Genomic DNA, 27,243 nt, shown 5'->3' on the forward strand with positions numbered 1-27,243 from the left:
TGAGACGCCAGTTTCTTGTTGTGGATCGTCTCTTTGAGACCTTTGTTGCTTGTTTGGGGTTTCCCCTTTTTGCTTTAAGGCTTTGCCTTAGTTTATGGTATTACTTGCGTGTCCCCTTTAAGATTGAAAACATTTAAAGGTTTAGAGCATTGGAAAAGCTTTAAAATCCAAAAACATTAGAAATTTAAAACTCAAAAACATTTGAAAACTTTAAAAATATCAAAAACATTTGAAAATATAAAAAACCTTAAAAAATCTGAAGTGTGAGTGTTTATTTTAGAAGAGTAGTTTGAGAGTTCGTTTCGAACTACGTTGGCTTGATCCTCTTCCACGAGGTACGTAGTGCAGCTTGGGATTCTTATCCTAGGTCCAGCCAAACTTTGTAAATAAATGCTTTAACCCGTTTTCTTCAAAACCTTGTTTTCAACAAGATCTTCCTCTAGAGTTAGGAGTTTGTCCTAGATAGAGAGTTTTAGAGTTAGGAGTTTGTCTTTTATTTGTTGTGTGCTTGTTTGTTTTGTTTTAGAGTTAGGAGTTTGTCTTTTGTTGTGTGCTTGTTTGTGTTTGTTTTAGAGTTAGGGGTTTGTCCTAGCTAGGAGTGCCTCCGTCCGGTTAGTTGGCGATTCACATCGCCGACTGATGACTAGGTCTTGGATACGTTAGCAATCCTATTGTTTTCCTTAGGGCATACAGCCTAGTTACACGTAGGTTGTAGGAACCACCTGCATTAGCTTAAGGCTAACTTGCATTTAGTTAGGGCATATAGGGTGTCCTAAAATCTACAATTCACTGGAATTTAAATAATCGTTCAAGAAGCTTTAATAACTAGTCCGGTCTTTTAGATCGAGTCTAAGATAGAGGTCTAGGTGTCTTAGGCATCCTAGCTTAGAATAGACGCGAAGAACTACGTTGCCTTGATTCTCGTGGAGGCGGGGATACGTAGGCTTCTTTGGATGAATATCAGACCATCCGATGACTCGGGCTAAATCGTTTTAGAGTCTTAGGATTTGTGGTGTTGTTATATTGTATATTTTGTTGTGTTTTCTTACTTTCTTGTACTGATCTTATACCTTTAGTTATAGCTTGCATGTGTTTGCGCATCAGAACTTAGACACCAGTTAGGTATGTCACTCAGAGCCTAGTTATCATTAGGTGCCATTTATTTCGATTCTTTTGTGTGTGCTTATTTTCATCTCCGAGACATGCATGATTAGATAGACGTTTTCTCGGAGATGCGTGTTCCCATTTCATATGATTTTCTCTTGAAACTCTTCAAGGTTAATAGTAAATGGCATAAGAGACCAAGTGTTCGCACTCGGGCGAATTGGGGGCGCTCTTCGGACCTTCTCCATTCGTCATCAGGCACGGACCTTCTGTATCTCTGGTTATCCATTGCAAACAGAGCATTTGTTTTGGTTCCATGGCGTGTCCATGGATGGCGACTCTGAGTTATTTTCGGATAGATCTTAGTTTCGAGCCCTGGCTCCGGATCAGGATGTATCTCTTTCCTTTTATATCGCCACTCATGCTATGCTGTGAGGGTGGCATCCGTTTCGAGAGTTCCTTGGCAGAGCTCTCTTCCATTGTGGAGATCTTAGAGGATTGCAGGAGGGATCTCGCGTCCCTCGGCACCATCCTCAGGATCGGGGTCCACAATATCATGCTGTTGCTTAACTAGGGTAGTCCTCAAAAGGATGCGTTTAATCAAAGCAAAATAGTCTCTGTAGCGTTGCCTTAGTAATCTACTGGCGGAATTATCATTTCTTGAAAGTTGTACAAGCTGAGCTTGTATCCTCTTTTGAAATAGTTGCTGGGAATTTCTACTCGTGCTATGCTATGAGGGTGGCATCCGTTTTGAGAGCCTTGGTAGAGCTCTCCTTCACACGTGGATGATCCAGAGGGTGGTAGGGACTCGTTCCCTCACCGCCGTTCCCGGGTCGGGGTCCACAGGTATGTCTTACTAGGTCCGCGAGGTCCGGTTCCATAACTGTCAACGAAGCCTTAAGGTGCTTGGAGGTGAAGTCATAAGCTTCATCAAGTATATCCTCGCCATCTATTATGAGGTGTGAAGCTTCATATAAACCCATCATTCCCCTTATGTCTTTACCTACGTATTGGCCAAAAGTCCCCTCCTCGTCTTTGAAGTTCTTAGACACATCTGTTCCATGCAGAGTAGTCAGTAGGAGATATAGTTGAGACTAATTGGTATGATGAATGATCAAATTACGAAGATGCAAATGTTCAAATTAGGAAACATAGGGACAAATGTAATGAGGTAAAAAAACAAAAATTAGGCAAGGCAAGCCTATTAAGGCTTTATTTTAAAGAATTTTATTTCCCCACTATTGCAAGTGGCCACATGAAAATAAAGTCCAACACCGAACTAGTATGCCCCCACTTAGTTGGAACTGAAAGGGACAAGGAAGAATACAAATCCAAAATCCTAGAGTCCTAGACGCTACTAAGAGATTGTTTTTAAATGAGACACTAAAGCCTTCTTTTATAGGAAGTAAAAGGATATGGCTCTAAGCTCTCCTTGGTGCAACGACTGAACGATGTTGAAATCCAATTTTGCTAGTTCTTGTAAGTGAAAACAGAGCAGAATATTAAATCTTTTGATCATCAAACATGGAAGAGGAAGAGTAATGGTGGCCTTACTAGGTAAGTGTTAGATGGTGTAAAGGCCAAACTGTTGTCATGGGTGGAGCTTTGATGATGAGCAATGCACATGTACTCGTATAGAGAGAGAGAGAGAGAGAGAGAGAGAGAGGTGAATCTTCAAGTAGTTATGAGGACAGATCCTTGGGCTAATAGATAAGATCGCTACTTCTATATTTTTTTAACTAATGGTCATAAACCTAAGAAATAATCTTAAAGAATGTGCAAAGAATATCCCCAAAAGAAGAAAAACAATTGTACCATAAGGACACCCTATTGTTTGAGGTTCTATTCCTAACATCATATTCTGCTTGACTTTACTAATGCCCATCAAATACATGGCATAAAAGATTATAACATTCAATACCAATTAGTCAACAAGATGGATTACCTACAATATGATTTGTTAAATTATAAAATCAATGGCATGAATCCATCTCTACCACAAGCTTATCATGAACGACTCATAGAATCAACAAGGGAAACTTATCAGATTATGATATTAATGAAATCATTTATTTCAAATACCTACGCAGTACAGACCATGAATGAAATGAATAAAGAGAAGAGATTCTCAAATAATCTAAAAAACACATAAGGTCATTCATTCTAAAGTCTAAACTACTGCATGCCCAATATCTGTATGATCAAATAAGATAGTATTATTTATTTCCAACCGTGTGGAATTGATTGGAAAGAAGAATTAATTAATTTCACACTCAAAGATGCATACGTGAGCATTTGATAGACACCACTAAATGAAGGATTACGAAAAATAACATCCAACAGCTTATTCAACTATCTCTTTGTTTTTTAAAAACAATCAGCCAAGAAGAACAAATGTCTTAAGAAGAGGGATAACAAGTTGAATCCTTTTTTTTAGACAAACACCTAATAGCTTTGAAAAGAAAGAAGCACTTTATTAACTCTTGAACGAACCACCATATTGACAAAAAATCCAAATGAATCTCAACTTGCAGCTGACTTTCTGGGCCAAGGACACTAAACAGGAAGAACTCTCTTCTTTTTTTTAAAAATGAATTCCACATAACAAAAAAAAAAAAAAAAACTAATGCCTACTTCTCAAAATGGGAGTTCAGACAAAAAATATATAAGTGTCCTTGAAACCAAATTCCAAGACCATTTAAACCATGAAATGAAAGCTTTCAGATTATTTATTAAGGGTCATGATTTCTATGTACAATTTTTTAAGTGATAATCTCAACTCAAATGTTCATAAAATAAATAATTTTTTAAGTGCCTAAATGCAATGGGAAATGCTCTCAGTTGGATAATAAAAATCTTCTTTTATATGTAAACGAGATAAAAGGCTACTGTTGTCTATAAAAACCTTATTCATATGGAAAGAAGAAAATCAATTTCTGAAGATATTAAGCCCAGCATCACATTATTAATCCTACGATATCATATTATCCTCCACTGTTGGAAATACCCTATAAGCCTATAAATTGACTTTGAACTTGTTCATGCTACTATTGTCATAATGACATTACACAATAAACAATCATCTCCATGGACATGATGAGGCAAACTTAAACCTGTAAATTCCATTCAAAACCTTTGGACTGGCTTCTTATTGTACTCATGAAATTGCATGTTAAGACCCTTAATTTATATGGTTCCAATGACTTTGACCTAATACCCAAAACGACGACGACGTAACTTTGAATTCTATGCCCAGCATTGCATCAACCAAGAATCAAATAGAATGTTGAACATTAATATTATTTTATTTGGCAATTCAAAGTGTTCACAGATTTTAGCACTAACAGCATGATACTAATGTTGCACAGCCCATTTTCTTAGAGATAGAGGAAACGTTGGCATTTCGTACAGTAGGGATATATTTATTGGATATTGCAAGCCCATGAAGAAATTAAGCACTAACAAACACATAGCAGGATAACTTATCAACACTTCGGTAACAATGAAACACATTGAAATGTCTCAGGTACAAAGAGGACCATCCGTGTGATGCACGACTTGCAAGTTATTCAAGATTAAAAAGAGAATGAAACACGAAAGTTATTAAAAAACAGTACAGATGAGTGGAGGGATGCTATGAGTTTAACACTCGTAGACTTTGGTAGGGTCATGTTACATGTAAAAGGAAGATAAAGAGCAAAACAGATTTCTACCATTCCAATAGGTTAAATTGATAATGGAGAAAACAAATGGCTGGTTGCTCATTCTCATTCTTAATATATATGTTCCTTTCTTTCTATATAATGCTAATGCGAACTTTGTGGCATTGACTAAGATGCAAGTCTTTTTGAAAATTTTGCCAGAATTCTAGTTTCTAAGCAACGGGGCAATAAACCCAAAGTTGACTCAACTTCTTTTAGATCCCCATGAATTGTTTCCAGTTTGGATATAACTCTTTTAGACACCCATGAATTGTTTCCTGTTTAATCATCTCTTCGGTCTCTTGTTCTTGAAATTCAAACAACCTTCTTGGGTCATTCCATAGGTATAGCTTAACATGCTCCTTGCTGTCAAGGGAGGTGAAGATACCCAATAGATTGGTCCTCTAGCACTCCCAAATCTTAAAATTGTAGCTATCCGAAAATTCACTTACAGTCTCAAGATCAAGCACCAAACAAGAGTTCAGGAGAATATAACAAAAAATTTCCACTCAATTATCAAATTATCTCTGCACTAGACTTTCGATGATTTAAGTTAAACTAAAATAGGCCGCAACCATTACAATCTAGTACAAAAACTATCAACTAAAAGAAAGTTGAATGCCTGTAAAAGGAAACTCACTAGAAACAACGGAAAGATCCTTCAACAAATTAATTCACATTTTCTTCTTTTCAATTAATATCCAAGGGTGAGGAAGTTTCTAATATGGAGACCCTATTGATTGACCAAGCTTAATTTAAAAGAGAACATGAAACCCTAAAAAACCAAAGGATTAACTCAGCTAGTTACTCCATGTTATTAACTGACTGGGAAATTTTATTTTAGTTTCTAAAATATGAATTCAACTTTCAAATGACTAAACCAAAATTAAAGCTGGTTGGACACCCTACATTAGAATGTTATAAAACTCCCAGGCAGAACCCAACACTAACCCTTGGATGTTTTTTCCTCACTGCATTTATTCACTCAATGAGAAGGAAAAATTCAGAGAGAAAATGGCAAGCAAATGTAGCACTGATGTCTAACAGCCTTGACTAGATGACATCATTAGTATCTGAATATTAAATGATGAGCTGATTTTATTCTCATAAAAGGTAGCTTCCCATGACATTACAATAGCATTTGCCACATTGACTTTGCCCAAAAGACACTTAAAGCAATTGGATTTGCTCCTAAAAAATGTCATCAATTCCATTCATGAACAAACAGATGAGCAGAATAACAGTCATTTGGGAATCTCATGGGAAAAGATAGTGGCAGGCAAGGCATTTGAAACTTCACCTTTGATAGTGCTGTTTTACAAGGAAAAGCTGGTTAGAATATACAAAGAGATAGACTGTGATACTTTGTCTAATGTCAATGAAATGTCAATAGATACTAATAATTAAAACATCTTATGATGAATAAAAAATTCAACACACCTCCCAGGCTCCCACCCGCCCCAATAATGGAATCAATTTTCATGAAAAATTCCCACCAATTCTATGGAAATTGCAACAAATTATGGGAAATCTGGGATGAACCTTCTGTATTGCTAATTGATAAAAATCCCCATCAATATCTTATGAACCTTCTGTATTGCTAAATGATAAAAATCCAACAATCTCACTGATATTGGGGAATCTTAAAAGAAGATTAACTTAACCCCATCGAAACCCTAGGTTAGATCTCAATTGAAAGCCCAAGCCATACCCAAATCGCCACCGGAATCACAACCTTAACCCAACCGAAACCCTAACCCAAACTCAAAGCCTACCCAAATCCCCACCGAAACCCTAACCCAAACTCAAAGCCAACCCAAATCCCCACCGAAACCCTAACCCAAACTCAAAGCCAGCCCAAATCCCCACCGAACAAAGCTGAAGAGAAAACTCAAAACCAAAAAAACCCAAACCAAAGTAAATCAAAGAAGAGAGAGAATGATTGACACCAAAAAGATGATGTTTACCTTGAAAGTGTTTTGCTTCAACTTCAACTCGATCAAGATCACAGATTCAAGTCTAATCCTCCATTAAAGTTGCAGAGAAAGCTTCCTTTCCGATCACTTCTAGCCACGAGAAAAACCCTATTTTTGAGAGGCGAAAAACCCTATTTTTGAGAGGCTTTGAGCGTCAGCAAACAACGAAATAAGGGTGGAAAAGAACCCTAAAACCCTAATCGAGAGGGCTTTGAGCGTGAAGGCGAGAAAACAACTCTAATTTTGAAAAAAAACAACTCTAATTTCGACTAACCCTAATAGAGGGAAAATGAAAAATCTGGAATATGAGGGGACTTTCGCGCAGGAGAGAAAAGGGAAACCTAGCGCGACTTTTTTATTTCTACTCACCGACGTTTTAGAAAAGATGCCGCTGGTTCTCATATTCAGCGACACACATGAACGTCGGTTAATATAAACGCCTTTATCAAATTAATTAGCGATGTTTTATTTATAAAACGTCGGTCAATATTCACTTTTAGTGACTTTCCTAAAACGTCGGTAAATAAATAACCCTTTCACCGTCATTCTATTTATTAGCGTTGGTGCATATATAATATTAGGGTCGTTTTTTGCGAACGTCGGTAACAGAACATCGATAAAAGCTACTTTTCTTGTAGTGATTGCAGTCTCTGCTAGGGGATGTTCATCTGATCCATAACCATGTATCTTGCTATGATTCAAGCAATGTGAAACTGTTCATCTTCAATATTTAGTAACTGCATTTTATCAGTATCTTGCTTTGATTTCTTCTTTTCAGGGTTATATTTCTCTATATAATACTTTTAGATTCTCCTTGCTCCTTAGTCTAAATGTGAATGCATTCATGTTTAAATGCTTTTGCAATTTGAATAGTTTCCATTCATGTTTTAATTTCTCAAATGGAACTCCATTTACAAATTGCATTTTGTAGAATCCAGTTTGTCTTTCTTTTCTTGTTTCTCCAAATTCTTCGAGCTCATTATGGGGAGATTTCAAAATTAATCTAAATACATTACTTTTTAAAATTTTCATTACAGTTCCTCCCCACTTCTTCAAAAAAGAAGTAAATACATTTATGTTCAAAATGCTTTTAATTTCTCAGATAGAACTGCATTTACAAAATGCACTTTAAAGAGTCTAATTATCTCTGCACTAGACTTTCGATGATTTAAGTTAAACAAAAGCAACAAGGAGTTTAAAGCATTCTTGGACTTGGGAGAACCAGAAGACGAGTAAGGGGAGGGGAAGGTCTAGAATGGGGATGGCAACATATGGAGAGAGAGAGAGAGAGAGAGAGAGAGAGAGAGAGAGAGAGAGTTTCAAAACAGATCTAACTCATTTTGAATGTGTTGCCGATTTTGCGATACTTTTGGGATTGCACATGATTTTCCTTAACGAGGCAAAATTTTAGAAGTGGAAATTTGACCCAAATAAATTTTGATATTAATACCAATTTATAAAGATATATACGGTGACATTGGCATGCAAGGAGACACTCACTAAAACTCAACTCAATTGCATTTGACTGGGCTTTTATTTAACTTGGATTTGGGGGATCAATACATACGCTCACGTTATTCCATAAAATCAACAATTTATTATTTAAACAGCTGTCAATGGTTATTACATTTAGGCAAAAAAGCCTTTCATAAGCCAAACACAATAAAAAAACACAAAATAAAAAAACACAAAGGTGAGTTTGTACAATTATTAAAACATGGTAGTGCCAATATCATTAGCCTGTTTTTTATAAAAACTATTCGACTCGTGGAAATTCGACACCCAACTCAGTCCAAAAAGAGCTTGAAAATCATGAATCATCACCTTTCCCACCCTCCTTAGAGTAGTTCCGTTCAAGCGAAGCAACTCACCCTCCTTGGAGTAGTTCCGTTCAAGCGGAGCAACTAAGTTCGGATAGCTTTGTACATAAAAGTATCAAGATAATGGATTTCATGATCGGAGAACCATCTCAAAAGGATGATATTGGACTCTTTTGGAGCTTGAACCCCAGTCAATTCCTGCAAGTCCAAAACAATCAACAACTCTGTTAGTCTACACGATTTTACGTTGGATTTCAGGAAGGCGGTAAAAAATGATTCTACTGATGCTCTGGCTTTTGCTCTATAAGAGGAAAATTCATGCTTTAACACACACACACACACACAGAGAGAGAGAGAGAGAGAGAGAGAGAGAGAGAGAGAGAGAGAGAGTTGATTTAATTTTATTTAGAATGGTAAAAGAAGATGAGTTAATTATAAATGAAGGTAAACACAAAATCCAATAATAAAATAGAATGTCACACTTGACACGGAACAAAAGCGTGTGCACATGCCCACATTAAAAACACTCCTAACAATGCATTTAAAAGTGTCCAAAGGAGTGCCGACACTTGTGGACACGTGTGTCGAGTAGGGCACGGCAGGACATATGTGTCAGCAATAAATTCAAAGTGCTGGCTAAATCATAGCCTTAACCCACCAATTCATTTAAATTCGAAAAAGCACACCCCACAAATTTTCTATTTCTTATCTGTCAAAAAAAGAATAAAAAAAAAAGGCAAAAGTTCCTCTATTTTTGAAGGAGAAAGAGAGAGATGTCTCTAGATTATCCATTCAAAAAAATGAGATGTCTCTAGACTATAGACAGGAATATAAAAAATCACAACAAAAGAAAAGTGCATACCTATAGTCAAGAATATAAAAAATCACAACAAAAGAAGAAGAGTACAAACCTAAGCTTTTGAAGTCTGTCCATCATTTTTCTCAACAGTTTTACAACGACTAAGCTTTGGGTTTTTTAGATCTTTAGAGGTGTTTTGATTTTTAGAACTCTCTCTCTCTCTCTCTCTCTCTCTCTCTCTCTAAATCATCTACTCGCATGTCGACACTGACACGGAGAGGAAGACACACAGCAAACCCCCAAAATTAGAAACGGGAACACGGATAAAATAGAAAGTATATATAATCAAGACTTGTCAATACGGATTCGTGTGTCGAGTTTCGACACGGATACGAGTTGTCTGATATGGCTACATTTAAAAATCAAGAAATGGTGACAAGTGTGCATAAAACTATTGATTACTATCATAATTTGAAACAATATTAATATGGTATTCATTTAATAAAGTAATAAATTTTACCAATGTTCTCTTCCGTCTCTAATATACAACAAAGGCGGCAGATATGATACAATGAATATAGTATTGGGATAAGAGTTTGTTTATGATTTTAGGTTTAGGAGAGGGGATATAACAAATACTAATGAAAAGAAGAGTTGATTTAATTTTTCTTTTAGAATGGTAAAAGAAGAAGAGTTAATTATAAATGAAGGTAAACACAAAATCCAATAATAAAATAAAATGTCACACTTGACATGCTAAAAACCAATAATAAAAACCGACTAAAGGGCGAGATTTCCTCACACATAACTGCCCATTTAACTCAACGAAGTTGAATTCAAAAACCGACTAATTAAATACTTCTACCGAATTTCAAGAGAAAAACTTTTCCAGGAAAAAATTTTCTTCTAAAATGAATGACACATGGAAAGTTAGCAGCTTAGTATAGATTTGCACATACACCATAGATGGCCAATTTGTGTCAACAACTTCAATTATTTAAGCGTGTGTTAAAAAACATATAAAAGACAATGCCCGTGTAATAACTGTGAAATAGAGTTTATTAAATGTTACATTACAATCTTAAAGTTAGCTGCTTAGTATATATTATAGATGTGCACATACACCATAGATGGGCAATTTGTGTTAACAACTTCAATTATTTAACCATGTGTTAAAAACATATAAAAGACAAAGCCCGTGTAATAACTGCGAAATAGAGTTTATTAAATGTTACATCACAATCTTATTTAGGAATTTACCTTTATTTTTTCCTATATCACCCATCCCATTGATAGAGCAATTGCACCTATTCCATTGATAGATCAATTGCACTGGCTTCATTTTCATTCTTGGCATATATGACATGGCTGGCCGATGTGTACCTGTTTGTTGCAACATTGAAAATATCACAAACTTGTGAGCTTCATAGTTTAAATTGTTCTAAAACATTAATCTTCCAAACAACCAGCCTCAGTAGAACAGAATCGACATAATACACAAAGGGATAGACGGGAATGAAGAGGCAAAGATAGAATAGATACTCCACATACAACAATGACGAAGGAACAGCCATAGTGAAAATAACAATCCAAATAAAATAGAAAATTATTATAGAGCTAAATACGAGAGAGGGGGAGAGAGATAAATGTTAAAAAAACAAAGAATAGACCATATAGGTAACTGACCTAAACCAGAAAAAACGAAAGAGACTCATACAGAGGTCTCTCTCTCTCTCTCTCTCTCTCTCTCTCTCTCTCTCTCTCTCTCTCTCTCTCTCTCTCTCTCTCTCTATCTCTCTCACACACACACACACACAAACTATAAATGGAGAATGAAACATAGACTTGTATGCAGAAACAAAGATAACCTTCTACTTTCTCTTCCCTGTCTTATATCTGGTCTCTCCTCTTACTATCTGAGACATGGGGTTTCGAATACAAAATAGGGTTTTAGAGTTGCCATAGTTCGAAATCCTACCTTGCAAGAGTTAGAAAATACCATCGCTTGGAGCGAAGTTTCATAAGCATACGTATACAGTGACTACGGTTTTGTACACGGAGAGAGAAGAGAAAAAGAGATATAACATGAAACCCTAAAATCAAAAACTCGATGAGAAACAGCTATAAGAAGAAAATGAAGAGATTACAAAGAGGGAAAATTAACAAACTACGAAGAAGGTTTTGCTAAACGAACCTGCTCGCCCTTTTTCTTCCCTTTTACACCTCTTCTTCCACATGACTACGAGACTAGGGTTTCCCATCCTTTGAAATCCAAAACCCCAATCGCCAAAAAATGAACTTGTAGCTTGGCAACTATAAATAGATGATAAAAGTAGGGATGTTAAATGTATTTGTCCCTGTAACTTCCCTTGTCCAGCCCCTTCTATGCATATTTATAACTACTCTTTGACAGAACACGTGACTAAAAAGAAACGAAGATAGGGTGTCAATGGTATGGTCGGATCCCAATGGAGCGTCCTAGATCGCAATGGAGACTGCCAGAGTACAAAAATACTGATAAAATTAGAGAAGATTACACTAATTTCTGAATTTCTACTAATTCTTGGATACATTACAAAGAGCCCAAAGAGTGTTTATATAGAACACTCGTAGGGATAAACATAGAAAGAGATAAACATTATCTAATCTGGTTACCTAATCAAATCGGTTTGCCTAAACTAGGCCTAATCACTCTAAGATCTTGAAAGATATGATTTTATTCTCTAACATGCCCCCTTGAAAAATCAACATACTTTTGATTACAATAAAAGTAGAAGATTGATAAAATTAGAGAAGATTATAATAATTTCTGAATTTCTACTAATTCTTGGATACATTACAAAGAGCCCAAAGAGTGTATATAGAATACTCGTAGGGATAAAGATAGAAAGAGATACTGATAAAAAGGGAAAGAGATAAATATAATCTAATCTGGTTACCTAATCAAATCGATTTGCCTAAACTAGGCCTAATCTTTCTAAGATCTTGAGAGATCTGATTTTATTCCCCCCTCAAACATATGTGGATTGAAAAATCGACATATGTGGATTGAAAAATCGACATATGTTTGATTACAACAAAAGTAGATGATAGATAAAATTAGAGAAGATTACACTACTTTATGAATTTCTACTAATTCTTGGATACATTAAAAAGAGCCCAAAGAGTGTAACACTTGCAGGGTTATACATAGAAAGAGATAATGATAAGAAGGGAAAGAGATAAACATAATCTAATCTGGTTATCTAATCAAATCGGTTTTCCTAAACTAGGCCTAATCATTCTAAGATCTTGAGAGATCTAATTTTATTCTCTAAGAAATACCCTTATATTTTGTTTATTTATGTTTGGTCATAAGTTCTTGTTGGGTATATATAATATAACCCATGTATGTTCTAATATAAGCCTAATAGGTAATGGACCAGGTGTAGTGGGCCCATTTGGGCTGGAGCCCATTAACCTCTCTTAACCCTAGTGTATCTCTATATATAGGGGCTGGAGGCAACAAACTTGGTATTCCAAACTAGATACCTTGGGTGTAATGCTTTAAGCATCCTGCTTAAACCCTAATAACCCTAACAATCTTAAAGCATTATTGGTTTAGGGTTTCATCAACTCCCACAAAAAAGAAGAAGACGTATTTCTCCCACACCGACAGAAGACGTTTGGCTTCTCTCTCTCTCGTATACACACAGACAGAACCCTCGTTGGAAATACACGGCTGTGGGTTTTTTCAAGTTTGGGCGTGGGTTTCTTCTCCAAAATCGATTCTGATTCTTGGGTTTTCCTCTCCAGCCCAGATTCAAGGCTAAATCTTGGATTGTCTCCAAAGTTATCGCTCGAAACGATTTGGGCGTGGGTTCTTTCAATCGTTGAAAACAAGAAAGAGAATTCACGACTTTGGGTCTCTCACTCTCTCGCTCGTGACGAAATTCACAAACGTCTGTTATCCTCAACAGAATTCATTTTTTTTTGTGGGTTTAATCATCCACAGAATCAGATTTGCATCGTGGGTTTTTTACACACAACAACAATCAATCGGTGGGTTTTATTTTGGGAGTTGGGTGCTGTTGGGTAGCGTTCCTGCTTGGGAATTCTTGGACGTGGGTTTATACCCTCCTTCAACATTTCGATTTGGCCGTGGGTTTCTTCCCCAACAAATTAGATTTTGGGCTTCATCTCTTTTGCTTTGCTCGTACCTGCAACCCAAAGGAAATTGTCGGAATCTGGCTTCCTAACACCACAGCTCGCCGGCGAATCGAGTTTTTTCCGGTCTTTAGCCCGAAATCAAGTTTTTAGCAGACAGAGAAAGGGATTTGGTTCGGCAACCCGATCTGTTTCATCATATTTATCGGAAGAGATTGGAAATTTTGGGTTTTCCTGTTGGTCGAATCTCTTTTTTGAAACTGAACCCTTGTGGGATTGACAATCCCGACCCCAAGCATACCAATTTTCCACCGGTCTCTATCTCGCCGTCAGTTGGTCATTGAGCCATTGATTCTTGTATTCGGTTTATTGAATTTGGTTCTTGAAACCGAAGCTGAAACTTTAGATCTCTTGAGCTCGACTTGGATTTGATTCGTGGATTGGGTTCTTGCGTTTCGCAAATCAGGTGCACTCTTTCTAATTTTTACTCTTATAAAATTACAAATGGAAAAGATTTCTATGCCTTTTGAGATGGTCAAACTTCACTCATTTGGAGGATCTGAGTTTACCTCATGGAAACGAAAGACTCAATTCAGTCTAAAATACATGAACTGTTTTTACACTGTTTTGAGTACCTTTGCTGAGACGGATGAAGACGTTGATGAATCTCAATGGCTTAGAGATGAGGATTTCTGCAAAGACTACTTGTTGAATTGTCTTTCAGATCGTCTTGCAGAAACCTATAGTAAATTTAACACTGCTAAAGCAATATGGGACAACTTAGATGCTCAATTCAAGAAGGAGGAGGAATTGTCCAAGACCCATCTTGTGGACAAATTCATGGATTTCAAGTTTTAAGAAGACAAGGAAATCACTCCTCAAGTTACTGATCTAGAGAATTTGAGATCTAAGTTGAATAATGAAAAAATAGCTGTCTGTGATTCGTTTCTTGTGGGTGCAATTATATATAAATTACCATCTGCATGGCATTCTTTCAAAACCGAGATGTATCGGAAAAAGGTGCAAGTGGGACTGGATGATCTCAAACGATTCATTCGAATCGAAGATGAGAATCGAGCTAGGAATAACTTGGAGATGGTTAGACAGCAACAGTCTGCTGCTAACGCGGTAACATATCCCAAGAAATTTCCTCGGAAATCCAAGTCACCTAAAAGTGACCATCCCAAGTTGGAGGCCAAAAAGACTATCTTTCAGAAAAAGAAGGGCAAGTGCCACAACTGTGGGAAATGGGGTCATTTTGCCGCAGAGTGTAAACAACCTAAGAAGGCTAAATCTGACACACCACAAAAGGAATCTCATATGATGGTGGGCAGTGCTGCGCCTAAGAGTTTTATTGCCATGTTAGGCAATGGTAAGGCCAGTACTTCTTCAGACTGGTGGTTAGATACAGGAGCCACCTGCCATGTTTGCAACTCGAAGAAACTACTTACGGATGCTGTTGGCGTGAGAGAGACCGTTACAGTGGCTAGTGGAGCTGAGGCAGAGGTGACTCACACTGGAACTGCGAACCTGGTCCTTTCTTCAGGTAAAATACTAACTTTAAAAAATGTTAAAGTAGTTCCTGCTATTCAAAAGAATTTAATTTCTATTAGTCTTTTAGACAATGCTGGCATGTGTTCATCTTTTTTGGGTGGTAGAGTAACTTTAACTGTTAACTCTTATTATTTTGGCTGTGCTTTCTTACTCGATGGTATGTATAGACTGAGTTTAGCAAATGAAACCGTTAGTCAGGTTAGTTCTACTTTGATTGATCCTAAGTTGTTACACACAAGATTGGGACATGTGAACTATAGGAAAATGGTCAAACTTGCTAAAACTTATAATATACCTTTAGATACATCGATTATATTTGACAAATGTGAAGTGTGTGCACAAACCAAGATCACTAGAAAACCTTTTCGTTCGGTTTCTAGGAGCACACAACTTCTTGAGTTAATACATTCTGACCTCTGTGACTTTAAAAGTTTCACTACTCAAGGTGGTCGGAAGTATTTAATCACATTTATAGACGATTTTTCTAAATATTGTCATATTTATCTCCTAAAATCGAAAGATGAAGCTTTTGATAAATTTAAAACTTTCAAGAATCGTGTTGAAAATCAATTGAACTTGAAAATTAAGCGATTTAGGAGTGATAGAGGAGGAGAATACACTTTGACAGAGTTCAAGGAATTCTGTGCCTCTCAGGGCATAATACTTGAAACTACTGCTCCTTACTCACCTCAATCTAATGGTATAGCTGAACGTAAGAACCGGACGTTAAGTGAAATGTTAAACTCTATGTTATTGACAGCTGGCATGCCTACTAGCTATTGGGGAGAAGCAGCTTTAACTGCAAATCACATCCTGAATAGAGTACCACACTCTAAGTTGCCCTCTACTCCTTATGAGTTATGGCATAAACATCCTTGTAGATATAACACTCTTAAGACTTGGGGCTGTATTGCTTATGTACGGATACAAGACCCTAGGAGACCTAAGGTAGGACCTAGAACCAACACTTGTGTTTATCTAGGTGGTGCAGAAGATAGTGCTGTTGATCGGTTTTTGGATCTATCTACCAATTTGGTTATAGAATCTAGAGATGCAGTATTCTTTGAGAATAAATTCCTCAAAGATCATGGTTTGAACCTACCTGGCGATACTGAGATGGTTACAGAATCGCATGTAGAGTTTGAACAGAATACTTCTGACACCTGTCCTACACTGATTTCTACATCAGAACCTTTAAGAGTTTTTACAAGAGATAGAGTACCCAAGAACTTTGGTGAGGACTTTGTGCACTACAACAAAAATGGTTTTTAGCAGCGGGCAAGACCGCTGCTTAAAGAAGCCTCAACCGCTACCATTACTTTTAGTAGCGGTTACTCAACCGCTACTAAATATCGCGTCGCTATATGTTATAGCAGCGGTTCTAACCGCTGCTAAATGAACCGCTTCTGTATGAAACTATTTAGCAGCGATGATAACCGCTGCTGTTGTCAACTCTTCGGAGTCTATGTTCGGCAATATAGCAGCGGTCCAAACCGCTGCCAATGTTCCCTAGCGGTCTAATTAGAAGTGGTCTAAACCGCTGCTAAAGATCTATATATGGAGTGGGTTTAGCATCATATAGCAGCGGTTTAGACCGCTGCTATAGTTGTTACTATTAGCAGCGGTTACAACCGCTACTAAAGATCCGACAATGTATTGGGTTTTGCAGCATACAGCAGCGGTCATGACCGCCGCTAAAAGTTACAGTTTTTTTTTTAAATTTAATTTTCAGCAGATCCCAAAACACGGGAATAACAAATTTGTTTGATACATAACCTGTTTTACAATTAGAACCTGTTATATACACATCACATTTATAAAAACCAAAAACTATAAAAATCAAAATATACATAATCATTAGGAAAAAACCCATTGCGTGATTGTTTCACACCCACTACAAGAACACCTCATTGTTCTCATATCCGAATAAATTATAGTGCTAGATATAATACAAAATATATGAGAAGTGTATCATAAAATTAAACTCTAAAATATATCACCTGAGTCTTCTTTATGTTTGGGGATTGCAAATTTGACGTATTAGCAGGTTTGTTTACGCAGCAACTTCGGCTCCAGTAAGTCGAGCTCCACACAAGAACACAAATACAATAAAAAAAGGCAGTGTGAAGACACCAAAAAACATGCTTAGGGTCCACCACAAAGCTTCCTTGCAATGGGTTGCTGACCATTGTGGATTCTGTTGGAGGCACGGCATTAAGATTGTACGGTTTGGTTCCATAGAGTGGTGCTGAACCCGCTGCTGGGTGCCAGAAAGGATTCATCCGAGCAAACTGCTGTAGACAGTAGATGTTCTGCGCAATATAGAAATGGGTCGCACACTGTTTTGGACAGGACTGTGCAAGAACGAAATGAGGTGGCTGCAATAGTTGAACCCCAAATACGAAACACCATTAGAGCTACAAATCACCCAGAAATAAGCCCTCCTCCAATGCTTCTAAGAGTAGAGAATAGAGAAATACCTGTAATGCGGTAGAAGATCTGGTGCTCCCATCCATAGATACCACAGATTGAAGAGATGGAACTTGACCCATATACCTGGTGTTGAAGAGATGGCCACAATCTCTAAGCTACTGCACAAGATATATAACCATTGATACTGAAAAACAGAGCACAATGGAAATGTAATTGGATTTCATACCCAAGAGGAGAAAGGCCGCCCGGCCAGCAAGGAACTGTCAATGGCAACGGCAAAGAGGCAGATTGCACTGGCAAAGAATAAAGTAGTGGAATACATAAGCTCCCAGATGGACACAGAACAAGATAACAGATATTTTACATTACCAGAATACAGGCGAGATCCGGCTTACCAGCTTTCTCTGCCTCTGTTTCATTTTTGGTAATTTTTGATAGCTGCTTTGGAACTTGCTGTTTACCGCCACCACATTCTTTATCCTGCATCTCCACATCCAGTTGCAGGTCCAGGGTGCTCTCCTTCACCAGGATTCGATCCTTAATAACTTGCTTCTGCAATGTAATTTCATCTGCTGCCTTCACTGTCTTCTGTTCTAATCTCACCTCCCCAACCTCCTGCTTCCCAAATTCCTCCTTTTCGTCCTCCCCCCCTTTCACAATTTCAATCTTTGGAACCTGAACATACACAAAAAAAAAAGGTTCAAACAACCATTGTACCAGCAGTAGTGAATCAATCTAAGGATGGTCACACACCATTTTGATTTCTGGCTTCTGATCTGTAACAATTTCGGGCACACCGTCCCTTTCAGGGGACGATTTCCCCGAAGGAGGAGCCTGTGGAAAATACATTCTTCCTGAGAACTCAATTCCCTAGTAAAAATAACATGGTTTCCAAATCCAAATTACAAGCATAAATCTCAATCTCACCATCAGGTCAATCTTGAACTTCTCTTCTCGTCGGTTCTCCACCACAGAAGCTGTCGACTCCCTGTAAAATCCACCCAGAAATGAAAAGTCGCTCAGATCTTGATCCCAACCACCCAAACAAATAAAAAGGAGGAACATTAAAAATAAAAATAAAATATGATCTTGATGCTCACGCTTTCGTCGTTGTTGTATCACCTAGATCAACATCTAGTTTGTCCCAAGGAGCTTCTTTCATAGGGGATCCAGTTTCCTCTTTGGCTTCAATCCCATCATGACGATCCAATTCTTCCAAGGGCTTAGAATCTGGAACGGGATTGCTTTCCGATTTAGCCGATTCTTGTTGAAGTTCGAAATTGATAGAACCTCCATTTTCTACTGCCCCAAAATGTCACATTTGTTGTAGTGCAACCTCGTGTTAGATTGCATAACTTTGTTATTCCTACACTGTTGAGGGAGCTCCAATTTTAAATGCCCTAGCACATGTACCTCCAATCAAGCATGAAAACTGGTTTGGTTTTGAATTCCAATCAACACCTTGAACACAAACATATAGGTGAATCGTGCAACTTTGAGAATCATATTTAGATCACTTACCCAATAGCCCACTTAGCTTTTCAGCTTTGGACTGTATCTCTCGAAATAATGATTGATCACTCTAAAACTGATGGTTGGAAAAACTGTGCCACCATCTGTCAGATGTTTTGATAGCCCACGTTCATCTAAAAGTTCACCTGCTCGAAGCACATAGTTGAAATCATGTTGCTAGTAATTTGTCACGAATGTGGAACGGCTCACCATATTCTTAGAAGATTAATATGTACATGTTTGTGGAGTTCATAGAACATGGTTTCATGTTGTAGAGCTCCCAAATGAAACGCCAAACTGGCAATCAATTGTTATTTAACAAAATCAGCACTAAATATATCATGTCCAACACATTATAGAGAAGTTTTCTAACTTAGTCTCAATATGAACCCACTTTTTAAATCCTACTTCAAGGGAAAAAAAATAAACCAGAAACTGTAAAATTGTTATACTAAATCCACTCTAAAAATCCATGGAGGCTTAAGGACTTTCAGAAAGTCTTTGACTTTGGGCATTATAGGGAGCATTTTTTATGTATTTCTCTCCTTGGTACAGGTATGTTGATGTTGTGCTGACAATACCAAAAGGCACACTGTTTCCAATGTGTGGGATGAACCTAGGGTTTAACAGGGAGCTCATAGGCCCTGCTATGTATTTTGGGCTGATGGGAGATGGCCAACCCATTGGCAGATATGATGACATGTGGGCAGGATGGTGTTGCAAGGTATCTTACAAATGTCTTTTCCTTCTTTTTTTTGAATGGTTGCAAATTTCATTCATAACAAGGACGACTTAGGAGGTCAACCCCAAAATTACAGTGAATGAAGAAAAAGAAAGGAAAATACAAAAACTGAATAACAAAGGCCTAAACTCATGGAGGCAAAAAATATAAAAATTCCAAGCTTGCTTTTCTACATCTTCCCTAGCCAGGCAGTCAGCCAAGCTATTCGCTGATCTCCTAACATGCATAAAAATGACAGACCATCCATTAATTTTATCTTGAATCTCATCAAAAGAATGATCAAAACGTGAAGAGGGAACAATGGATCCTCTGAGCCAACGGATTGTGTTGAGAGAGTCGCCCTCCACTATTACCCTGTTTAGGTCATCCCTTCCCAATCTTTTAATCCCCTGGTGAACAGCTCGTACCTCAGCCTCACTGGCGTCCGCTGTCCCAATGGGCCCTGAGAACGCCCACAAAACTCTATCTCCATTGTGTAAGAATGTCCATTGTGTAAGAATGAGAAAGGAAAGACTAACTTTTTCAGTGAATCTTACAGGAAAGTAGATCATTTCAAGTGAATGTGGCTAAAAATCTATCAGCCAGAGAACAATTAGTAATATGAATGACTGGTGGAGGACAGTGACGCCATTTTAGATCTACCAAGTGTTTGTACTACCAATTTGATAATAAAATGAAGGTGTAATTATATATCTACGGGCGGATGATATGATGATCATCAGAACACACTGTAAAGCAATAAAAGACACCTAAAACTTTATATCTAAAACTTTGAGAAGAAAACTGCCCCTAATTTTGACCTACATGATAGGAGGGCGAGCAGCTATACATTCATCCAAAGAAACGCCCACTATGGAGCATTAAGAGTGTTGAGATACCTTAAGGGTACTGTGAATGGCAATGGAATTTTTCTAGATATCCACTATATTGAGATAAGACAATGATGTAATTTGAATTTTTGAAATGGCTACTAAGACCAGACACGAATATGTAGTACAGGAAAAGATGACAACCAAATTGTTAAAGTTTGAGTGTTGGAAGTACTCTCCTGTGCATAAGGCTGAGGATACAAAATACTTTGGCACATAGTGCTTTAATTAATGAAAGAAAAGGCTAAGCGTAAGAGTAGAAGTTAAAAAAAAAAACAGAAAATCTCCAGCAACTATGACATTATCGACCCATGAAGCACAAGACAATTTGGTACCGGAAAATCACTCGACAAATCCTTCGCATTGTCTTCGGAGAGCTTTTTTTCCTGCACAATATAAGAAAGATAACAAGAAAGGAGGAATGGTTGTTATACAGTTGTAGAAAAGTGGGGAAAAAGAACTGTTTTTCAAAGCCTAACAAGAGAGAATAGAACATAATAGTTCCCTACAACTTTGTACACTAAAATCAACATTCTCTTGCCCTGAATAAACGAATCCCGCTCAAATCCTCATCAAAATCAGAAAAAATCAGAAAAAATCAGAGCATTACCTTATTCTCATACCATTTTGGTTTAAAATCATACCCAAATCTATTTTTTCAATCCTTAATTGATTCTCTACAAACGGCTCTTTTTTTTCCCTCTTCTCTATAAATACCCACTTGAGCCTCCCCCCCTAACCACAAAAAAATACAAGGCACAAGCCTCACACTACAAGCTCTCAAGCCTTCTCCATTTTCTTGAAGCTTTCAACAATTTTTCTTTCTCTCTTCTTTCTTTACATTTTCCGTAATTTTCTCTTTATTTCACTGTTTGTCGCCATTTATTACACCGGGGCAGCGACTTTGACGCCGTTTTAACGGCCTTCAAACATCCCAACAAAGAAGCTACCTCGATCTCATTCTCTACTTCAACCCACATACAAGGCATTGGTTCAAACATCATCTCAGCAGAATAGGGAAGGCCTGAACTCTTTACATATATTTGTTTTACTTACCAACATTGTTGCGAGTGGTCATAAAAATTTCTCTGTGCACCATTCGAACTACTCTGTTTGGACTTTCATCTTTGTTAAAACCCCTGTCTAAAATTTATTACCTAGATCCAGATTGCATAACTCTTTTAGCACTTTCAAGTTTGTTTATTGACATAAATCTCTAATCTGTGTTATCTTGAAGTTGGATTGTGCAGCTCAAATTATTTGCTTGAAACTGTTATCACAGGCTCATATTGGCTCCATCATTTGAATGAAGTTCTGACTGTACAAAGAATTGGGTCATTATCTTTCACAATATTAAGTGCTCTAGATTATACTCTGCACGACACTTCAACTTGGTTCAGTTCTAGCTTCACATAGCATTATAAAGCAATCTGTCACATTGTTTCATTGTGAAATTGCAACAAAACCTCTCAAGACGGCAGGAAAGCCTTCGTCGCTGCTGCATAGGCAAAGCCATCATAATTTTCTTCTTAAAACTTACATCACGCAACCGAATTCTACGTCTACTAAGACGTCCAAAAGAGACCTCTTCATTGCTATACATTGACTTCTCAACTTGCCAGTCAGATCAAGCACCATAACAGGCTAGTAACTTAATCTGGGAACTTACTTACAATATAATCCAAGCTCTATTCACAAGCCACCCAATTTAAACACTAATCTTGATTAGCACCTTAATTTCTAAAACAAGGCTGATTTAATCCTACTTCCAAAATCAATCACCAGACCCCCAATTCAAGCCTTAAGCCCTATTCATTTGCTATATCATACAGTTCTTGTTCAATTATTTCATCAACTATACAAACTATACACTTTCTTATTCGACTGACTTATATTGTTATCTTCCATTAAACGTATTGCAAAAATCCATTAAAGCTAAAATCCCAACTGCAACCCATAAACTCAAATACTTCAACCAAATTCGAATTTTAACCTCACCTCCCGTTGTTAACCCTAAACTCAAAAAAAAAAAGAAAAAAAAATTGCTTTTCTTAAATCTTAGTTGTTTTCAGTTCCAAAGGAACAAATCGTTGATGAGTAGGATTTGGGCATAGTAGCCGTATTTGACCATGTCTTATTGGATCCATATCCTAAGCTCCAAAATTAGTTCGAATCGTGACCCAGACAGAGTCACAAAATCTGAAGTGTCCTATATCAAAATAGTGGGTATCAACTTACTAAAATATCCTTCATAATTTCATTCATTTATGTCTATTCATGAGTGCATTTTAATAAAAATTAAAAACCCTACTCAAAACCACAAACAAAATTTATTTTAATGCTTTTAGTTTGATGATGATTCTCTTCTCTCTATTGAGTTTCTTCCCTCTTCCCTCTTTACAATAAAATGCACATAGAGAAACCCTAGTTGAAACTAATTAACTAACACAATAAAATGAATAGAGAAACTATATTAAGAGAAGCCATTTACCTTAGTCAAACCCAACAAAATACCTCTTTCTTCAAAGGAAATCCAATGGATGAGAAATCCTAATCTTTGTCTGCAAAACTGAAAAAACACAAATAAAAAACATAGTAATAAAATCCAAATGGGTCTTTGCCCAAGTGGCCGTTTGGATACTCGGATTTTACAAACCCTAAGGGACATTTTGGATTTATAAGCTAAATCCTCAATTTTATAAACCATGATTGTAAAATCCAAGTTTTAGCTTCTTCTCAAACCCTTGATTCTATGAACAAACCCAATCTTTGAAAGCCTCTTTTACAAACCCAAATGTATGAAATAAAAAGAAAGCAAACAATGAGAGACAAAAAAAGAGAAATAGGGCGAGACGTACCTATGAAGATCAACAAAAAAGGGTGAAACCCTCAAGCTCCCATTCTTATCTTCTCCAAAGCTTCTTCCTCAAATCAGAGAGAGGGGTGTGTATGGGAAATGGGCAAAACCCTAACCCTAAAAAAATCAAAAACCCAAAACACCGCTCTAAAAAATCAAAACCCCAAAACACCTTCAAAAAGGGTTAAACCCACCCCAACCCACATCTTCTTTGATCAATATCACAATCACCAAACTCGCCCTCTCCCAAGCCCTACAATTCAGAGAAGCTAACTTCAGCAACCAAAATCAAAGAACAAACCTTAGTTTCACCTCACAGCCCTTCCCACAAATTCAAAAGATTATGAAAGAAAGAAACAACTCGGAAATAATTCAAAACCTCAAAATCTAACATCTCCAAGAAATAAAGCCCTAATATCAGAAAAAGATCAAGACCCACCAAAATCCCTCTCTTAACACACCCTAAAAGGCTCCAATAACACCAAATCTGGCCTCAAAACCCCTGACCGAGATGAGAAAAGAGGGGAAATTACCGACCTTGAATAGAAAACGAGACAGATTAGGGACCGAATGAGAAAAATGGCAATTTCTTGGACTCAAATGAGAAAATTAGGAAAATCACAATTTCTTGGACTCAAATGAGAAAATTAGGAAAATCACAAACCCAGAAGAGAAGAATAGGAACCCTAGGTGCTGAAATAGAAACCCACATCCAAAAAGAAGAGTAAAGTTCAAAGGAAACCAAAACAGATCTCCAAAGCTTCTTCCCGAAATCAGAGAAAGAAGGGATTGGGGTTTTCTTAGTGAGGATGAAGAAAGAGCATATAAAGGGGCTGGAATGGGATAGCAAGAGAGGAGATTAGGTATTCATTGATGAGGATGAAGGAAGACCAGAGAAAGGCTTGATGAAAATGTTTTGGTATTCTTTGATAACGAAGAAAGAGTAGAAAAAGAAGGCCGGTGAAAATATTCCGCGCGGGAGGGTGAAAATGCCGCGCACAAGGGATCGATTAGGGCATTGGAAAAAGACAGCGGTCTTGCTTAACATTTAGAAGCGGTCATAATGGCTGCATATTTTAGTCTGTAAAATGACATTTAGCAGCGGTCTAGACCGCTGCTAAATTAGGTATTAGTGGCGGTTTTAAAGACCGCTGCTTAATGTCCGCTCCTAAAAATCACTTTTGTTGTAGTGTGACCTACCATGTAGAGAATGATCCATCAACCTATAAGGAAGCGATGCGATCTAGGGACTCTTTGTTGTGGGCAGAAGCCATTGATGATGAAATGAGCTCTCTGTTACAAAATCAAACTTGGCAGCTAGTCGATTTGCCAAAAGGGGCTAAGACTGTGGGCTGTAAGTGGATTTTGAAGAAGAAACTTAATCCTGACGGATCCATAGCTCGGTATAAAGCACGTTTAGTAGCTAAGGGCTATACTCAAGTCAGTGGGATAGACTACTTTGATGTTTACTCACCGGTCTGTCATTTGGCAACGATAAGAATTCTTCTTGCTTTGGCTTCTATTGAGAAGTATATTGTGCATCAAATGGATGTAAAAACGGCTTTCCTTAATGGAGACCTCACAAAGGAAATCTACATGAACCAACCTGAAGGGTTTGTCATGGCAGGTTTCGAGAACAGAGTTTGTAAGTTACACAAATCTTTGTATGGTCTTAAATAAGCACCTAAATTGTGGCATCAAAAATTTGATAAGGTAGTAAAGAGCTTTGGTTTTCAGACCAGTTACTCAGATAAATGCCTTTACTATCGTTCTATGTCGAATAAGGTTGCGATTATTTGTTTGTATGTGGACGATATGTTGATTCTTGGTTCCGATCTCTCTGTAGTGAGTGACGTGAGAACCACTTTGGCTCAAGAATTCGACATGAAAGATCTTGGTGTCGTTGACACCATTCTTGGTATGAAAGTAAGTTTTGAAAGGCAAGGGATTACTCTTAGCCAAGCCCATTATATTGAAAAACTACTTTCTACATGGGGATACAGTGAGTGTAAACCGATTGAGACACCATTTGATTATACCAAGAAGCTGATCTCTAATGGAGGAGACAGTGTGAATCAGTTAGATTATTCTAAACTGATTGGTAGTCTCATGTATGCTATGAGTTGCACTAGACCAGACATAGCCTTTACAGTTGGCATGCTGAGTCGTTTCACTAGTAATCCTGGCCATGAGCACTGGGATGCCCTTATGAGGCTGATGAGATACCTTAAGGGTACTCAAGGATATGCTCTATGTTATACTGGCCATCCTCCTATCCTGGAAGGGTATTCTGATGCATCATGGGGATCAGAATTAGGAGACAATAAATCTACCAGTGGTTATGTTTTTACACTGGGTGGAGCCGTTGTTGCATGGAAGTCAAAGAGACAGACTTGTATTGCTCTATCATCTCTATGGAATCAGAACTTTATGCTTTAGCTTCTACAGGAGATGAAGCAGAGTGGATAAGAGATCTGATCCTGGACATTCCATTGACCAATTTAAAGATTAACTCTTTAAGTTTGTTCTGTGATAATCAAGCTACAATTACGATTATGAAAAACTCACTCTTTAATGGTAAGAGGAGACATGTCAGGCTGAAACATGCCACGCTGAATTATCTTCTAGAACAAGGTATTATCACTTTGGTTGATGTGCGATCGAAGGATAATATGGCCGATGCTCTTACGAAGGGACTGAACAAAGATCGAATATTCAAAACTGTGGGGGAGATGGGGTTAAAGACTGTGTAGACGTGTCTTAACCTACATTCCTATTATTTTGAATTTTTCGAATCTCCCTATCTTGGCCAAGATAAGCACTTGATATGTTTCAATGATGTTTACAGTTATCTTTATGTCATTCCACATTTGATGACATGTCCTTCTTGGGAAAGGTTGTTTCATTCCAAACTTGATGATACAGCTTAACTCAATTTGGATATGATGCCTGTAACATTCCAATGGAAACATGGAATGGTTCTTTGTAAAAGAAACTATTTAGGTCTTGTTCTTGATTGAAACTTGACATTGATGCTTATTTGATATTAATATTTGTTTTTTCAGCCATTATGAAATTGTACTAAGTTCTTCTGGTAGAACTAGATACTTTTAGTAAAATACGCAAATGATTGGATTCATTTTTTAATGAAATTCATATTTGATAATTTACAGGAATTGGCAAAAATGGAGGAGATTGCCTCAATTTGGATCTTGATGAGGATGACTTACTTGATGAGTGAATCCTTATAGCGCAGTGGGAACTATTATTTTCTTTTCCGTTGATTAAATAGTTCACCTACATATGAAACTGCTTATGTTTGAGTTTAGATTATTTCTAAAACTTTTGGTTATTCTTTAAAGTATTTTGTTTTTCAATTGGATTACAAATCTTTATTGAAATGGTGATATGGGTGCTTCAATAATTTTGTTTGGACATCACATTATCTATCTATTGGATTGTGCTATATGTAGAACATAGGAGGAGATTGTTGGGTATATATAATATAACCCATGTATGTTCTAATATAAGCCCAATAGGTAATGGACCAGGTGTAGTGGGCCCATTTGGGCTGGAGCCCATTAACCTCTCTTAACCCTAGTGTATCTCTATATATAGGGGCTGGAGGCAACAAACTTGGTATTCCAAACTAGATACCTTGGGTGTAATGCTTTAAGCATCCTGCTTAAACCCTAATAACCCTAACAGTTCTATCATTAGAAAACCCAAC

At 37.3% G+C, this 27,243-nt stretch overlaps 1 protein-coding gene and 1 long non-coding RNA gene across 4 annotated transcripts; both read right to left on the minus strand.

The window, feature by feature from the left end:
• Positions 1-5,879: 5,879 nt before the first annotated feature.
• LOC143881050 (uncharacterized) lies at positions 5,880-7,179 on the minus strand. The gene is made up of 2 exons (XR_013251840.1): positions 6,773-7,179; positions 5,880-6,116 (listed from the first exon to the last, which is right to left on the minus strand). It is a non-coding gene; the product is annotated as an uncharacterized LOC143881050 (long non-coding RNA).
• A 9,794-nt stretch (positions 7,180-16,973) lies between these two features.
• LOC143881051 (protein TIME FOR COFFEE-like) lies at positions 16,974-21,043 on the minus strand. Of its 3 annotated transcripts, none has more exons than XM_077384041.1 (9): positions 20,992-21,043; positions 19,055-19,191; positions 18,634-18,904; positions 18,461-18,521; positions 18,287-18,367; positions 17,929-18,208; positions 17,760-17,826; positions 17,581-17,656; positions 16,974-17,478 (listed from the first exon to the last, which is right to left on the minus strand). In XM_077384041.1, exons 3-9 carry the CDS (start codon positions 18,693-18,695, stop codon positions 17,080-17,082), a joined length of 1,026 nt encoding a protein of 341 aa, XP_077240156.1. In that variant the 5' UTR covers positions 18,696-18,904; positions 19,055-19,191; positions 20,992-21,043; the 3' UTR covers positions 16,974-17,079. The 3 variants fall into 3 exon arrangements, with proteins under 3 accessions (XP_077240156.1, XP_077240155.1, XP_077240157.1); XM_077384040.1 differs by having other exon boundaries at positions 18,634-18,933; XM_077384042.1 differs by having other exon boundaries at positions 17,246-17,478; positions 17,581-17,691; positions 18,634-18,933.
• Between the last annotated feature and the right edge of the window lie 6,200 nt (positions 21,044-27,243).

This window comes from Tasmannia lanceolata, unplaced genomic scaffold (assembly GCF_043159265.1).
Source record: "Tasmannia lanceolata isolate RefF3 unplaced genomic scaffold, GAP_Taslan_0.1 ptg000007l, whole genome shotgun sequence".
NCBI classification, from domain to species: Eukaryota; Viridiplantae; Streptophyta; class Magnoliopsida; order Canellales; family Winteraceae; genus Tasmannia; species Tasmannia lanceolata.

Coding starts and splice junctions, on each gene's coding strand:
- LOC143881051 (XM_077384041.1), bottom strand. CDS start 18,695: ATGAAAGAAGCTCCTTGGGACAAACTAGATGTTGATCTAGGTGATACA. Junction 17,827..17,928: donor AACAGAGGCAGAGAAAGCTG/GTAAGCCGGATC, acceptor ATTCTTTGCCAG/TGCAATCTGCCTCTTTGCCG. Junction 17,479..17,580: donor GATCTTCTACCGCATTACAG/GTATTTCTCTAT, acceptor CAACTATTGCAG/CCACCTCATTTCGTTCTTGC.